Source organism: Cetorhinus maximus, chromosome 17, assembly GCF_964194155.1.
Source record: "Cetorhinus maximus chromosome 17, sCetMax3.hap1.1, whole genome shotgun sequence".
Taxonomy (NCBI): Eukaryota; Metazoa; Chordata; class Chondrichthyes; order Lamniformes; family Cetorhinidae; genus Cetorhinus; species Cetorhinus maximus.
The window spans coordinates 95,314,163-95,332,539 of NC_135895.1; the positions used below are offsets into that span (position 1 = coordinate 95,314,163).

Consider the following 18,377-nt stretch of genomic DNA (forward strand, 5'->3'; position numbering starts at 1 on the left):
GATTAGGCAATTTAAAACAGATTAGAATGTAAGAAGAGAAGACTCAGAGAAGGTAGAGTTTAATGATGCTAGCACACTCCATGTAGTTCTTCTCTTGTCCAACGCTTTCGCTGGCAATCCTATTCTCTCTATCATCCAAAACATGACCTTGTTTATGAAGTTATGTAAGATATTGGGCTGCAGGGTAAACATGAACCATTTGACCGAAGAAGTACATTGAAAATAACAGGTTATCCCTGTAACCTCATCATGTTGTTGACTGACAAACAAATCACACTGGGATTATATCTCAGGCTGCCAAACTACAAATCAAATCTACAGAGGAGTAAAAATGAATAGAAGAGGCGCAAACCAGGCAGGTTTGTGTTATACCTCACATAATTGTTTTCTTTAAAAATAATTAGACCACAAAATTGAGCTCCTTAGCAGTGGTACAGGTGCCATTTTGAGAAAAGAATGGTGTTTGTACCACACACACTTCCAGTGCAAGTAACTTGCCAACTTGGAGAGAACGTTAGCATGAGTGTTGGGAGCATGTGCCAGAGTATGCAGAGTAGGCAGATCGTGACTTCAGTCAGTCTGTAATGCTGATTTGACTCCAGTGCTGCTATTTTCAACCTCGCCATTTCAGCTAATGCCGTGTCTTCAACGCACTCATGCATTCAGCAGCATAAAGGACACCTCACCTTTGCTTTTTTTCAATTTGTTCACAGGATGTGGGCACCACTGGCTGAGCCAGCATTTATTGGCCATCCCTAATTGCCCTTGTTCAGAAGGCATTTAAGAGTCAACCACATTACTGAGGATCTGGAGTCACATGCAAGCCAGACCAGGTAAGGACAGCAGATTCCCTTCCCTAAAGGACATTAGTGAACCCAGCCACAGCCATTCCAGGGTGCCCTGCCATGATTTAAAGTCAATCACACCCCTACTTGGTCAGCGTCAGGGTTCCCGGGTCCGGCAGGGTGGATATCCCGCATCTGAGAGCTGCCAGCCAATCAGAGGTTGGGGGGTTTCTTCCCACGGGGGCGGCCCTTATCGCCAACAGGTCCTTCCAATGGGCACAGCGTGCCTGGGCAGGAGGGTGTTTTGCTGTGTGGTAGGGGCTTGGATGGGCTTTTGGAGATCGTTTAGTCTCCCAAAAGTATGCCGCTCGGGTATTTAGTCTCTTTAACCTTAACTATTTATTACTGGAAGTATTTACACATTTGGACCTCCACACGAGGTTAGAGCTCCTCTCACTTCCAGATCTCTCTTACCTCACAGTCACGTGATCTGACATCATTATTACATCAGCATCATGTATGCTTCTGATATTAACCCTTTCCTTTACAGAGAGAACACCACACTTCCAAGGCCACTGGCAGGCCTGCCAGAGCTTTAAGTGGTGCTAACCTCACATGAACTTGGGTCCCTTATTGAGATGTGCAACCACTCAGCAGTGCGTTCAGCACTGGGCTTGCACACCACTTATTGTTTAAACTAGCAGGCAGCAAGTTTAGGCACTGCCTGTAATACCTTGAGCAAGCAGTTATTTGTGCGCCTCTGCACCCCGATTTTTAGCCTGCAAACTCTAGGTGCCTTTGTCGGGTTTCTGCTGTACCTTAACTAACTTGCATCCTTATTGAAACACTTGAACATGAAATAATGAATTGGGAAAAGGCTCCACTATTTATCTTTCTGCCAGGCAGGGCTCTGAACAATGCCCTGGTAATTAACACCAACCCCTTGGCTGAAAAAGCTGCTGCAGCAGATTCTCACCTATGATATAACAGCAGACCCAAACAATTAATTATATTTCTTTTTCATAGCCTGGTAATCAAGTTTTTAAACATTTACGTCTTTTGCAGCAAAGTCACCGTGAAAAGCAACTTGTTAGTCCTCTAGCCCTTAACAGATTAATGCCAGACCAAACAGGCACTTGCAGCACACTGCACAGTGGTATAAGGCAAGAAAGCTGTCACTTCCCATGTCTTTACTCTTGTCATGTAATGTTTCTTCCAATATAACAGAGACATCAGAGAAAACAAACTCAAGTTATTCTATTTACATAGTCAAGCGGCATAGGTTTTGGTGGTTCTGGTCTAGATAAGCTGTGGATTCCATTTGGGTTGGCTGCTCCCAGTCACGCAGTAATCAACTGAAAGTGAACATATTACAAAACAAGCTTCTATAAAATATTAAAAATATAGGCCTTGATTTTTCCAGTCCCAACAGTGGCGGGTGTAATGGCGAGCGATGGGGGGAACAGTGCGGCAGCATGAAATGATGCCCATCATGGCGGGTCACCATTCCTGCCAGGGGCTGGCATGAAGCCATTCTGCATCCCATTAATGGGATGCAGATGAAGCACTGACTGGAATTGTCCCCCCCGCTAGTGGGATATCACAACGGTCTGGAACATGTCTGGACCAACATGGCATGGACATGTCGGGACTCACCCGAAACAGGCCTGGGGCAGCTTGCGAAGAGTGAAAGATAGAGGTCTCCAGTGACGATGGACCTGGAACATCACGTGCAGTAGTAGGTAGATGTATCATCAACCACGTGGATCTTCATGCTGTAGCAGCTTCCAGGATGTGGATCTTCATGCTGCAGGGGCTGCATGAGGTACTGTTGGGTGGCGATGTTCTGTGCTGGGGGAGCGATTGGATGGTGAGGAGGGAAATGAAGAGGTGGGGCAGGTCTAAAGGAGGTGGAGGAGGTTGGAAGTGGTAGGGGGAAAAGAAAGATGCTGCAGGGGTCATGGAATTGGTGAGGTGGTATGGAGCGGGTAGGTTTGAAGGACTGTGGTGGAGTGCAGGCAGAATGTGCAGATGTGAACGGGCATGGGGGGAAGGGGGGAAGGTTCCGAGGGAGGGGTCCATGGTGTCAACTGATAAGCCCTGGGGGGCATACTGAGGGAATTGTTGACAGGAAGGAATGGTGAAGGTTAAAGGGGTAGTGGGACCTGGTAGGGTGGGAGGGTGAGGGTCACTGAGGGTTGTTGGAGGGGACACGAAAGTAGAACCAAATTCTGGGGGTCGGCAGGATGAGGCGGGGCACACCTGTTGTCACAGGGGTAGGCTTCTCGGGAAGATTGGGGACATGGACATTCATCTGCACAGGACGGAGGGTGATAGGAAAGGGTTGTAGGGTGAGGTCTAAGGTCACATCAGGAGGGTCAATGGTTATGAGGGGGAGGGTGTAGGTCATGGGGGAGGTTAAAAGGTGTTGGACTCAACCTGAAAAGTTACACACACCACACCACTACAATTATCTAGAGCCTTGAAGTGGAAACCTCGAGATGCCGCATGGGAATTGGGTCAGCAAGGGCTGGACAGAGTGGCAGGTCAGCTCAACTGGACAACTGAAGGGAACCCCATCATGTAGTACTGACAATGCTAAGGCATTTGAATAGATGAGAGTGTGAAGGACAAAGGCTCAGCGTGCACAGGAGACTTCTTGCATATGACTCGCAAGGGACCTGGGAAAGACCCTTGCCTCCCTGCACATGCATAATTTGGGGGACATAGACCCAGCCTGGGGTGTGCCCCTGAAGATGGCGGGGGGGGGGGGGGTGTTGGGGGGGGGAGCGCATAGGCATAATGACTACAAATCGCAATTTAACTGCATCAGACCTCATTAAAGTGCAAGCGTAGTCTATTTACATAAGTGTAAGAACATTAACAATCATAGTGCACCCATGCTACCACATATGAAATCATAACTTCTTAATCTTTCATTCCCTACCACTTCTTCTAGGTGCTCCCCTGACCTCTGCAGCAGGGGTGCAGGCAGCCTGTTGACCAGTTTGCGCTGTTGCCTTGGATGACCTTGGCGAGCATCCTCTGGAGACCCGAGGCCTGGAGGGCCCCGGTTTACTTTGGCTGTCCTGCTGTGGGGCAACTGCTCCCTCTGTATTCATAGAGAATGAAGCTGAAAGGGTCACAGGCAAGGGCGATTCTGAAAGGCAGGACACTCAGTGAGAGTCCTGAGTGGAGGTCCTAGGAGTGTCCAACAGCCTCTCCTCCTCCCTTTGGATGCCCGTAGGCCCCTGCCCTACTCCTTGAGCAGAAGGGGCACCTGAAGGAAGATCGAGGTGCCCCACCCACTCTCGTGTAGCCACAGGAAGATCTTACCCATGGCTACAGCGATAGATTGCAGGTCTACGCGCATCTCTGACAGAAACTTGGCATTTTGCTGGACAAGGTTCTCCATGGTGTTCGCCATCCTCGCCATGGAGATCTCCATGCACGCACAGGTTGGAACCACTTCATCAGAAAGCAGGCAGACGGACTTCTCCACCTCACATGCCACTCTGTTGACACTTCTGCCTGATATCGCCCCACCTTTCGCAGCATCTCAAACATCTTGTGCAGGACCAATCCCAGAAGCTCGTCATCCGACTTGGACATCACAATTGCCTCTTCCCGAACAGTCCTCTGCACGCTGGTGAGCTTGGCTGACCCTACCTCCTGCTGTTGGCACGTGTCTGTGTGGTGACCACCAGATTGTGAGACCCTGCCTGAATTAGATCTAGTACCCACCGAGGTGTGTGTCTCTGGGCTGGTGGAGGGTGCAAGTAACCTCTGTGATGGTTATACAAGTGCACTTTCTTCCTCCTCCCAATGTCCTTGGTCCTCTGTGGGCTAGACGGGGCTTCTACTTCTAGCCTTCCCCTCTTCCTGCTGGCACCTGTAAGTGAGAGAGGAGAGAGTGAGTTACTGCATGAGTTGCCTCCAACATGTGCATGACCATTAACTTCCTATGTGACTACATTATGCATGGATCCTTACTGGATGAAGGCTGCCTGCCAACCTCTCCATCTGCACTGGCTCGGTTTGGTTCCTCCCTTGCCAGCTTGGCTGCCCGCTCCTCGAACTCTGTAAGGTTCCTCAGTTCAGGCAACCCCCTCCCATCTTCTCTCTCTCTTTCCGGTTGTGCCATAACTTTTCCTGCACAAAGAGAGGTGATGGGTTGAGAGTTGGGTTTCAGATATCTTTCTCATGCTTCAACTCTTACAAATAACCCACTGGATTGTGTGCCATGTGATTGCTGCACTGCAGGTTGTCCAGAAGGATTCTGCGGCAGCACCCTCCAGAGCGTTGAGCCCATGCAGGTACAAGAATAAGGCACGCAGAGGCATGTCATTAGCTGTGTGTGCTGGTGCCCTCAATGCCTAACACCCTTCCCCCACACCCCCAACTCCCCCAGCCCCAGACAGCATCTGAGCTCTCTGTGTGGAAGGGTCAGGGACTTGCAGTGGCCTCTCTACCTACAGACTACATGGTCTGCAGTAGGGCTATGAGGCATCATCTTATCACGTTGAGTAGTTCTTTTATGCATGGGCCACACAGATGGTGCCCTTGCCTCTGAGGCCCATGTCCCCTCTACCATTCAGTGAAGTGAGTGTGAGGGTGAGGGTTCATTTACCCTGGCGGCACAATTGAGGTCATTCATCTGTTTCTAGCATTGCAGGGCAGTCCTCCAGTGGAGGCCATGGGCACTGAGCACCTTGGAGACTCCCTCCCATGCAGGGTTGGTCACACAGCTCGGCCTCCTCCTTCCATCCTCTGGGTACAGGACATCCCCTCCTGGCCTCCACTGCATCGAGCAGCACATTGAGGGAGGCTTCACTAAATCTGAGGGCCAGAGCTCCCTGGAATGATCAGGACATCTCCTTCCACAGTGGGTTCGCGACAAAGAAGTTGATGTGCAGACGCCTTTTAAATATGACATTGATATGCCGTGATGGCGGGGTGCATGTCATCCAGTCCACCCCCCCTGCACAATACATCGGGAAACCCCCGACTGCATAATTAATGAGCCCAGTGTCATGCAATATGGTGCAAATTCCCATCAGCCTCCGTGGCAGGAAGCATTCCCAGTTCCCGCTCCCGCCACGGGTCTTAGGCACAGATTGTAAAATTCCAGCCATAGAATCTTTTATGACAGATTTCTGATCCAAGCTCCATAATTCTGATCTTGGGAAAGATTGAGATGATTAGGAGATTGCACTGAGGCTTCATTTCAACATGCGAAGATGCAGTAAAGAGTCAAAACAATGTAGGGGAACTTCATATGATCAGGAAAGCTTATAGCAGCTCTAATGAAGAAAACAAATTATGTTTTGGGTTGCATTAGCAAAGAGGTAGAGCACAAATCAAAGATTTAGGTAGAATTGTTGTTGTATAAGTGATTGGTCAGACACCATATGAAGGACAACATACTATTCAGGGCCAGGATAGTTTTGTCCCTGGGAAGGTACAGAGCTAAGCATCCAAAATGATTCAAGGATCAAAGATCTAAGCTGTGAGAAAAAATTGAGAGTTGTGTTTTTTTTGGGAAAGGAGAGCTAACTAGTTTTTATAACATTGATCCTGGCCAAAGGACATCCTGGAAGGAAGGACATCACAACTGAGCCACCACACACATGCAAAACGCTTTCTAGCAGTTGTCATTAAAAAGCCATCAGGGGCTGGAACCTTTGCTGATTCTTCTTTGTCTCCTGGTTGAAGTCCCCTACTGTGCCCCAAACTCATATCAACTAACAGTACTGACCAGTACCTGGTATTTTGCCAGTTTTCTATTGTCAATACCACACAGTTTAGAGTATTTTATCCCCAGAGCTATTAGGACAGCAAGTAAACTCTGTTTATTTAGTTACACATTCAGACAGCCATGGGTTCAATCTAGCTCATTGTGTGGTGTATTCCTTGAATCTAGCAGGCATCCTGTAAACCTTACCCTTGTCTCGAGTTCTCCACCGAAGGCAGTTGTGCAAGATGACCATGTGGACTGTGCAAGTTCCCTTCAATGGAAGGGCAATCAGAGGATGAACTTCGTGTAAGATGCGGAGATGACAAAACAGGTGCTGCTGGCCCACTATGGCTGGTGGGAGAGCAACTGTACATCCCTAAATGAACAAAACAAAAATGTATCAGCTTATTAAATCAAAATAAGAATTATGTCTGCTCCTTGTTTTTTGCTTCACAAATGTGAGTTAATTTTAACTTAATTAGCCCATGATAAAAAGTAAAATTAGGTGTAATGCATTCTATCAGTTTCCAGACTTTTTAAAAGGGTTTTTAAAATTACCCTTAAATATAAGAAGGCTCAATTTCATATTATAATCTCAAAGGAAAGCCTACAGGGGAAGTACCTTGAGTTTTAATTTGTTTTGACAGACATGGCTCAGTTGGTAACATTTTCATCTCTGTGTCACAAGGATCTAGGTTCAAGTCCCACTCTAGGGCTGAGCACAAAAATCAATGCCCATACTCCAGTGCACTACTGAGGTTGTACTGCACTGTCTTTCAGGTAAGACAATAAACTGAGGCCCTATCTGCTTGGGTGGATGTAAGATCTTCTGACACTCATTTTGAAGGAAAGCAAGGAAGTTATCCCTGGTGTCCTGGTCAACATTGATCCTTCAATCAACATCACAAAAACAGATTATCTGGGCATTATTGTGCATAAAACAAATAAAAATTGAATAGATAAGGCACTTACAAATGAGCTACTAGCTTTAAAAACGATACAGAAAGCAATTAACTTCTACTTGATCTGAGAATTTGCAGAAATTAGACTTTTGGCTTTAACCCAAACCCAGCTCCTTCTCAGCAGTAGAAAAGACATTCCTAGTTACCTGGCAAAATGCTCCTGTCCTGATAAACTAAATGTTTCTTCTGTCAGCAACACCACAGGAGATTTGCTAGGTGATATTAATATATTGAATGTATTTAACAACAAATTTTGCACTCCTTTCATGACTATGTCCAGCCACCCCAGGATGTCATTGGCGAGGAAGAGGGCCTTGCCTAGCATCATTTTAGTGATTTTAATGAGGATCACAACTTAAGAGCAACCTGGAAGCCAGACTAGAGCCTGACCCTGAAAAATATGCCACCAGCAAAATATACTATATACACAAGCAGCAGTTTTTTTTAACTGGAGTGACCAGTTCCAAGTACCTCAGGCTCCACTGAAATCACAACCTAGTTGCAAAGGAGTCGTTTTAGCTGACATAACCATAGTGATTTACCAGCAGGGAGATCTCACATGAAGATTAGCTTCTCCATTAAGGTACTTGACACTTTTTTTATAATCACCCTGTGAGAAACATCAGAACAGGACTCAATATTGTGTAGCGGAAGAAAAAGCAAGAGGCAAAGTGTGATTGTGACAGAGATTAACACATGACTTTGCTGTGTTTACATGTCTTGTAGATTACATCACACTGCACAATGCAAACCCTCAAAAATTTCAAACAGTTTCCTACAAGAGTTTACCCAGATCTCCCCCTCTTTTCAGCTAATGTGGCAGAAAATCACACTAAGATTTCTTTTTTTAATAGACAATAATGAGTACTTTGAACAAAAAGTGTTCTCCCTAGACTTTCCTTCACCTTTAGCCTTATATACAGTTAGCTGCTTTACTGTCATAAATACCAGGATCAATTTTCATTGACTCATCCAAAGGGATAACGTGTTACTAAACGTTGAAACTCTTATTAATATTTTTTGACTGTGTTATGCAACCTTAAGAACATTTCTATATTCATAATTATTTAACATCACTGTACTACACTTAAATCATCAATCAAGATTATAACTGGTTCACTGTTTGGCCCCATTTGTTAAAAAAAACTGGCTAACATTATGCCTGTGATTATCACCATGGTACCTGCCAAGTTAGGAAAGCAAGTGGAACGTGGTCCAGAAAGTGCATTGGAGACATACTGGCACCAAAAATGAAGCCACATTAGCTGAAAAGAGGGGGAGATCTGGGTAAACTCTTGTAGTAAACTGTTTGAAATTTTTGAGGTTTCCATTGTGCACTGTGCTGTAATCTACAAGACATGTAAACACAGCAAAGTCATGTGTTAATCTCCATCACAATCACACTTTGCCTCTTGCTTTTTCTTCCACTACATAATATTGAGACCTGTTCTGATGTTTCTCACAGGGTGACATTTTTGTAAATAATATTTACTTTTTTTTCTTTGCTCTACTAGTTGCATTCCTACAAATCTCCAGGTTATTATAAACAATGTCCAATGTGAGCTCTCTGACAGCTCAGTTGAAAAAGCACATTGACTGGTCTTTCTCAGGAGCTCAAACTCCTTATCCCCCTCTGTCTCCCTTCTTCCCACAATCTACAGTCTTTAAAAACTCTAAAGCGTGGTGTCATCTAATAACAACTTCCTGATTTAGCTCATCTTTTCAACCTTGATAATATCCTGCATCTGCAATCAACAACAGGTAACATTCTTTATGCACAGGACATCTCAAAGGGAAGCTACCAGATACAAGGAAAAGGGCTAAAGCCAAAATTAGGATGAGGAGAAGGTGGGCAGAGGCTGTCAAAGGAAAGGATTTTGTGGTTGCTAAAAAAAAGAGACATGTTGATATCAGAAGATATAATAATTTTCGTAATGTTATTGGAATTTATTGTAGAGTAATAGTGGAGTCTATGCCTGTGTGTGTGTGTGGGACTTAATTGAATTAAAGGCAGCTGGTCTGAAGGCTTTGATGTATCAGAAGATAATCTAGGTTTGAAATGTTAATTAGGTGAACATGGGTGAAGTTTTAGAATGTGAGGTGTAAAGGGAACATTTACATTTTTAAATAAACCAGGCTAGCTTGAATTCAAAAGAGGAAGTGAACTGTTTCAGCTAACCAGGAGAAGTTAAGAAACAGTGGGCTGAATTTTCCCCCCATCGGGGGGGAAGTTGATGGGCGGGCACGCTTCCGATCGGCGCCCCCAATCGGAGGCGCGGCGCCATTTTACGTGGGCAGGCCGATTAAAGCCCGCCCAGCATGACATCTGCACGGAAGCGCTATGCACTCCCTGTGCGCGTGGAGGGGAATGCCTAAACTCGATAGTGCGCTCTTTCGCGCATGCACATGAAAGACCGCACTCATCTCCCTGAAGCTAAGTGCTGCCTCAGGGAGATCATCTCTACTTTCAAAAACATTAAAAATAGAAAAAAAAATTCCCTTACATGTCCCCTCATGTGACAATGTCACATGAATTGGGACATATTCATAATTTCCAAATAAAAGTTTATTAAAAATTTTAAAACCCTACATGAAACCTCATCCCGCCTGCAGATGAGGTTTCATGTTTTTTCTGCTTCCCGCCGGGGCTCCTGGCTTGCCCGCCAACCTTAAAGTTGGACGGGCAGGTCCACTAATTACTTTAATTGTTCTGTCAATGGCCTCAATTGGCTATTGACAGGTCAGCAGGCGCGCAGCTGATTTTGCTGCGCCCCTGCCTTCCTAAAAATTTAAATGGGGCGCGGTGACATCGGGAGTTCCACCCGACGTCATCATGTGTCATTTTACGCATCGGCGAGTGGGCCCCACCCCCACTAACTGACGGTAAAATCCAGCCCAGTGTGTTTATTTCCCCCAAAGATTACTGGTAAAATTGGTACTATGATAGATTTTATTTTTAGAGAGGTAAAGTCCAAAGACATAGTGAAACAATGGGAATTTGCATTCAAAGGGGAAATCTGTATAAAGAAGATGAGGTTGTGTGTAGGAAAGAAAGCATTCTAAGATCTAACAAGTGTGAAAAGCCTCCAGCATCTAAGCCTCAAGCTGCTGTCTACAAGGAACTGAAGTTAAGAAAACTCACTTTGAATTCGACTGTTTATGGTATCATGTTACTTTGCCTGGGTCTTTTAAATCTATGTTGTTTTACTGTTGCCTTAACGGAGGTGTAACTGGGAGGTGGATTAACTAGGGGAGCTAGGAGTTATCATAGTGGTAATTTGTAAACCTATGTATGCGCTTAAAATTATTTTTTTCTATTTAATAAAGGTTTTAATTCAGTTTTGTAAGAAACCTATAAGACTCGATAGTCTTATTACTACTGAATTCAAAGCTTGCATCTTGAAATAAGTGCAATTGCAAACAGTTGTGACAGCTGCTTCAAGTTTCCCTTTTGGATTTGAGCAGCTCAGCATTTACCATCGGATGTGCCATAATGAAATTGAGGGCTCTTTGCGGGATATATTTGATATTCCTTGATTGTATTGGAGTTGGTGAATCTTAAGGTTATGAGTACAAAAAGCACTTAGAATTCAGGAGTTGGTGTGAGACTTTTTTTGAAATGGTGAGACTGCAATATGGCTTTGGCAGTTGCTAAGACTTGTCTGGGAGTTGAAGTTATAACTTTGGCTGGTTTACAAAAGGTAAATAAAATTAAGTTCATGGAATTGGTGGATAAGTTACAGTTGGGATTACCTGCAGGGATGAGGAAATCAGGTATAATTGAAGGTATAGCACAGCATTTGAAATTGGAAGGAATACCTGAGAGTCCGAGTTCACCAAGGGGTGGTTCATTGGAATGGGCTCAAATTCAGTTGCAAATGAAAAAAATGTGAACTAGAGGCAGCAGAAAAATAAAAAGGCCAGAAGAAGAAAAAGAAAGGGCATCTCAAAGGGAACAAGCAGAAAGGCAGGAGAGAGAAAGAAAACAGGAAAGGGAATTAGAAATGGCGAGGTTAGAAAAGGAGGAGAAAGAAAAGAATAAGAGAGGGAATTCCAGCCTAAAGTGCTGGCAGTTAAAAAAGAGAGACCAGAAGATGATGAAGGACTTATTTCCAGACCACAACCCAGTGGGGAGATGTTTAAATTTGCACAAGCTCTTCCAAAGTTTGAGGAAAGGGATGTTGAAGCATTCTTTATTTCATATGAGAAGGTAGCTAAACAGATGAAATGGCCACAGGGAAACTGGACATTGTTGTTACAATCCAAGTTGGTGGGTAGAGCACATGAGGTTTATGGTTCACTGTCAGAAGAAATGTCAGTGAACTATGATGTGGTAAAAAAGGCTATTCTGAGTGCATATGAGTTGGTTCCTGAAGCATACAGGTAGAAATTTAGGAATATGAGAAAACAGCCTGGGCAAACTTATATTGAGTTTGAGGGAGTGAAACAAAGTAATTTTGACCAATGGATACAGGCATTAAAGATAGTGACAATATATGCAGATCTTTGAGAGGTAATTCCTTTGGAAGAATTTAAAGATTCAATTTCTTCGGTAGTGAAAACTCATGTGGAGGAACAGAGGGTTGAAACGGTAAGACAAGCAGTGGCGATTGCTGATGATTATAAGTTTGTTCATAGAGTTAAACCTTTTTTTGTCACCCTTTTAAATCAGAGAAGGATAGAAAGTGGGAAGGTGAAAGAAAGGTGGGTAGTCAGGGAAGAGAAGGAGTAGGTGGAAATTCCCAGGAAGCTTTTTCTCAGAATAAAAAGGCAGGTGCTGAGGGTAGAAGTGACATTCGAAAATTGAGGTGTTTTCATTGTAATAAAGTTGGACACACAAAGTCAATGTGTTGGAAATTGCAAGGAAAATCTGTTAGAATTATAGGGGTGCAGAAAAGTACTGGAAGTAAAAGTACTGTGGGTTCTGAGGTTCAGACACAGGAAAAACCAGTGGTTTGTGTACAGGAAGAATCAGTGATAGGTAAAGAAGTGGGAATGTGTTCACAATTTACCCAAGAGAATTCTGAGGAGCAGGTTGCAGAAATGTTTAAAGATTTTGTGTGTGAAGGAAAAGTCTTTCCATGCGTACAGGGTGGAGTAGGTAAAGATGTTAAAATTTTAAGAGACACAGGGGCTGGTCAATCCTTAATGTTGTGGGATAGTGGCATTTGTTGTTCAGACAGAGTATTTCAGAAGAAAATGATCATAAGTGGGGTTCATGGAGACGCTAAACCTACTCCATTATGGAAGGTAAATTTAAAGAGTAACTGGGAAACAGATGAGTTGATTGTTGGAGTAGTGGGAAAATTGCCCATTGCAGGGGTTCAATTTATTTTGGGTAATGATATAGCTGGGTCCCAGATGTGGGTGATGCCTATGGTAGTTGAGCAGCCTGTAGAAGTGTTTTCAACAGAAGTATTGCAGAGAGAGCATCCTGGATTGTTTCCATTTATGTAATAACAAGATCACAGGTTCATAGTTTGAAACAAGAAGAACAGGAAGTTCCAAGGCAGAGGAGGTGTGGAAGTCCAATTAGCTGGCAATGTAATTGATGACATTGTTTAGGAAGAAAGACTGGAAGACAATGCAGCTGAAGTGTTTAACTCAAGACATTTAGTGGAGTTACAGCAAAAAGTCTTGCAAATAAGACAGTTACATTTGATAGCTTAATCGTAACAGAGGCAAAATGTATTCCAGAATTTTATTACCTTAAGGGTAATGTTTTAATGAGAAAATGGAGGCCTTATCGCATTTCAGCAAATGAAAGCTGAAGCGGAGTGCATCAGATTGTAATACCATTTGGATTTAGAAATGAGGTTCTGACGATTGCTCATGAAATTCCAATGGGGGAACATTTATGAATTAGAAAGACACAGGTGAAAATACAAAAATGTTTTTATTGAACTGGATTGCATAGGGGTGTAGTCAAATTCTGTAGAACGTGTCACATGTCAGGTGATAGGGAAACCACAAGCAGTGATTAAGCTGGCACCTTTAATTTCCATTCCAGCATTTGAAGAGCCTTTCACTAGAGTCATGATTGATTGTGTAGGACCCCTCCCTAAGACTAAAAGTGGAAATCAGTACTTATTGACAATAATGGATGAGTCTACCAAGTTTCCTGAAGCAATACCTTTGAGAAATATTACAACAAAGAAAATTGTGGAAGAGTTAACTAAATTTTTTACAAGATATGGTTTACCTAAAGAAATACAATCAAATCAGGGTTCAAATTTCATGTCACAGCTGTTTAAGTAAGTAATGAACAGTTTGGGGATAAAATAATTTAAGTCAATAGCTTACTATCCTGAGTCACAAGGGGCTTTGGAAAGATGGCATCAAACTCTAAAAACTATGATGAGGGCGTATAGTCAGGATTATCCACAGAATTGCGGTGGGAGAATTCCACTCTTGTTATTGGCTATTAGGGATGCTCCTAATGCATCGACTGGTTTTAGTACTTTTGAACTAGTTTCTGGTCATGAGGCGAGAGGACCACTGAAATCGATTCATGAGAAATTGGTGGATCAAAATTCATAAACTACTCTCCTGGATTATGTATCAAATTTCAGAGAAAGGTTGGATAGAGCATGTGAGTTGGCTAGAACATTTAAAAATATCACAGCAAGTGATGAAAGTGAAAGTTGATAGGAAAGCTACAGCCCATAGTTTTGTTCCTGGGGAGAAAGTGCTTGTGCTATTACCAGTACAGGGTGACTCGTTAAAGGCAAGGTTTAGTGGGTCTTACAGGATTGAAAAGAAATTGAGTGAAATAAATTATTTAATAAATACTCCAGATGGAAGAAAGAAGCAGAGGGTATGTTATGTAAATATGTTTACAAAGTACTTTGACAGGAATGAGGACCAAAGGGAGGTGTTAGTGGTGGTAGATAATGAGAAAGAGGTAGAAATGCAGGATTCTGAAATTGATTTTCCTCTAATAAAATTTGATAATGACGGGGTACTTGAAACTTTAAACGTAATACTGAGTTACCTTCCAGACAAGTGTCAAAGTGATTTGGGGAAGCTATTGCGGTCACACAAAGCTATTTGTGGAAATAAGCTGAGGAAGACAAATTTAGCTATACATGATGTATGTGCAAAAGTTTCATCTTCGATCAGGCAACATCCTTATAGATTAAATACGGCAATGTTTATCATAAGTACAGAAAGAAATTGAATTCATGCCTGAACGTGATATCATTGAGTCTAGTTGCAGTAATTGGAGTTCGCCTATTGTGCTGGTACCGAAACCGGATGGAACACAAAGGCTATGCGTAGACTATCGAAAGGTGAATGCAGTGACAAAAGTGGATTCTTATCCAATACCATAATTAGAAGATTGTATTGAGAAAGTGAGACAATCAAAATGTATCACAAAGATTGACTTGCTAAGAGGATATTGGCAGTCCAATTTTCAGAGAGAGCAAAGGAGATATTGGCTCTTGTGATGCCAGATGGACTATATCAGTTTAAAGTCATGCCATTTCTTTTGAAAAATGCACCTGCAACATTTCAAAGACTGACAAAGTAATTGCAGGTCTGAGCAATTGTGCTGTTTATATTTACGACTTGATAGTTTTCAGTCACACATGGGAGGAGTTTTTATAACATCTGGAAGAATTATTTGCTCAGTTACAAGAAGCTAATTTGGTGATGAACTTGGCTAAAAGTGAATTTGCAAAAGCGCAAGTCACGTATCCAGGCCATACCACTGGACATGGTAAGGTGGTTCCAAGATATATGAAAGTCAAGGCTATCGTGGATTTCCCTGTGCCTACAACAAGACAAAAAGTTTTGAGATTTCTGGGCATGAGTGGGTTTTACCAGAAATTTGTACCAAATTTTAGTAGTGTGGTTGGTCCATTGACTGAACTATTAAAAAAAGGACAAGAAGTATCAGAAGGCATTTGACAGTTTGAAAACTACACTAACTACGACACCAGTTTTGGCAGTACCCAATTACGCCAAGCAATTTAAGTTGGCCATTGATGCAAGCAATACAGGCATTGGGGTCATACTGTACAGGATGACGACACTGGAATTGAAAAACCAATAGGGTATTTTTCACGGAAATTGAATGTACAACAGAAAAGATATTCAATGATCGAAAGGGAGACTCTGGGGTTGGTGTTACCATTGCAGCATTCTGAAATTTACATTGCAAACAATTCTTCAGAAACAATTGTTTATACAGACCACAAATACTTTAAAGTTTCTGGACAAATTTTTAGACAGAAGTGTGAGACTATTCAGATAGAGTTTTTTACTGCAACCATTTAACCTACAGATTATACATGTGGCGAGACAAGAAATTCTGATCACAGATGCATTGTCGAAGGTTTGAAGCTTAAAGGGAAAATTGGACATTTGAAACCTGGACACTGGACTGGAATGATTTCTGTTGATACCAAGGATTTGTATCTACATTGTTAGGTTAATGCGTGCATCTGGTAATGTAATCGTGTAATAGGTATAGGAGGCAATGTAAGATGGGGTCAGAAAATCAAGATGTCTTTTTAAATTATGACGTTTCATTTTTTAATAAGGGGGCATATCAGGAAGATATAATAATTTTCATAATGTTATTGGAATTTATTGTAAAGTAGGGTAATGGTGTCTATGTGCATGTGTGTGGGACTTAATTGAATTAAAGACAGCTGGTCTGAAGGCTTTGATGTATCAGAAGATACGCTAGGTTTGAAATGTTAATTAGGTGAACATGTGGGAAGTTTTAGAATGTGAGGTGTAAAGAGAACATTTTCATTTTTAAATAAACCAGACTAGCTTGAATTCAAAAGAGGGGGTGAAATGGTTCACCTAGCCAGGAGAAGTTAAGAAACAGTGTGTTTATTTTTCTTAAAGATTGGTACTATGACAGATTTTATTATTAGAGAGGTAAAGCCCAAAGACATAGGGCAGAATTTTCCATTCGGTGTGCGGGCAGGTGCCCGACACGTCGGAACGCTAAATGACGTGCGATGGGTTCGGGTGTGCGCCCTGACATCATCGTAAAAACGCACAATATTTCATTCGGCGGGCTCACGCTGGAGTCGGCTGCGCGCCCACCGATAATTGATAGGCCCATTAAGGCCATTAACCAGGTCATTTACCTGAGTTTTAGGCTGCCCGTCCAACCATACAGTTGGCGGGCAGGCGAAAAGGCCAAGCGGCCTTTAACGTTTTTAGGAAACCTCAGCCACGAGTGGGATGAGGTTTCCTAAAGCTTTTACAAATTAAATAAAAACTTTTTTTGAAAAATAAAAACATGTCCCGTCTCATTTGACAGTCACATGAGGGGACATGTTTCATTAAATTTTTATTACATTTATTTTTTTTTTTTAAAAAGCGCTTCAATCTCCCTGATGCAGCTCTGTGCCTCAGCGAGACTGAAGCGTTCATTCGCGCGCATGCGTGAAAGAGCGCTGGACCCGACTCTCCCTCCTCCCCCAACTCGCACAGGTAGCACTCAGCGCTACCGTTCACAGTCCACGCTGGGCAGCCTTAATTAGCCCGCCCGCGTGAAATTGCAGTGCGGAGCTGATCACGGGCCATAGTGAAACAATGGGAATTTGCATTCAAACGGGAAATCTGTATAAGGGAGATGAGGTTGTGTGTAGGAAAGAAGGCATTCTAAGATCTAACAAGTGTGAAAAGCCTCCAGCATCTAAGCCTCAAGCTGCTGTCTACAAGGAACTGAAGTTAAGAAAACTCACTTTGAATTCGACTGTTCAGGGTATCATGTTACTTTGCCTGGATCTTTTAAATCTATGTTGTTTTACTGTTGCCTTAGCGGAGGTGTAACTGGGAGGTGGATTAACTAGGGGAGTTGGGGGTTACCATAGTAGTAATTTGTAAACCTATGTATGTGCTTAAAATAATTTTTTTCTATTTAATAAAGGTTTAATTTAGTTTTATAACAAACCTGTAAGACTCAATAGTCTTATTACTGCTGAATTCAAAGCCTGCATCTCGAATTATATACAAATTATGAAACAGTTGTAGCAGTTGTTTCAAGCTTCCCTTTCGGATTTGAGCAGCTCAGCATTTACCATCAGCTGTGCCATAACATCGAAGCTTTTTGCTTGCACACATCAGGACACTTAGCAAGAATACCAATATAAGGGGAAAACAACAATTTATACTGTATGAAAAGAGAGTGCTGATTGGTCGCCAAGTGGACTCTGATTGGTAGAGGCGTTGCCATGAAGAATGCACCAGTGATGGTGACTGACAGTTAACTGCCAAGCATTGTTGAAATTTAAACCAGGTAGCTTGACCCTGACTGGTCAAGGCATTGCCCTGAGGAGTGAGTCAGCAAATGGCTGTCACTTATTTTGTTTAGCTGAAACAGGTGTAATGCGTGTACATGTTCCTTCTACCTGCAAAGAACGGGGCCCTGTATATTAATATATGTAGTTTCCAGTACATACAAATGTGCCTTCACTGGTCAGTATATGCGTTGGGATTCTTACAGTTCCACATGCGATAAAATTGGTCTTATCGGCAACCTTGTAAATAGGCCCCAAGCCATTTGCTCGCCATGCAAGCTTGATGCTGAAATAGGGCGCATCAAAGGCATCCTGTGGGATAATGGCTACCCTGATCAGATCACTTTGCACTGTATATCACACAAAATCATGAATGGGCGTAAGGCCGTCATTTTCAGCCTTGAAAAGTGCCCAGTCTACCTCAGAATACCCTGGAAGGGCAAGGTAGCTCAAAAAATTTGAGCAACAGGTGAAGACTGTTTAACACTGCAGTAGCAACACGAGTGGTTTTTGTCACAAACAGGATACTGCCGTCAAGCCAAAAAGACGTTCTGCCTATCACACAAATGAGTAATGTGGTATATTTGCTAAATAATCCTCAGTGTCCTAAGAATTACACTGA

The 18,377-nt window shown here is 42.9% G+C and overlaps 1 protein-coding gene across 1 annotated transcript in view; it reads right to left on the reverse strand.

Moving 5' to 3' along the window:
- LOC144692608 (zinc finger protein GLIS1-like) overlaps window positions 1-18,377 on the reverse strand; it is a 470,450-nt gene that overhangs the window by 85,109 nt on the left and 366,964 nt on the right. The window contains exon 8 of the mRNA XM_078561640.1: window positions 6,730-6,898. Coding sequence (XP_078417766.1) covers window positions 6,730-6,898 — 169 coding nt within the window. The remainder of the gene's footprint in view (window positions 1-6,729; window positions 6,899-18,377) is intronic.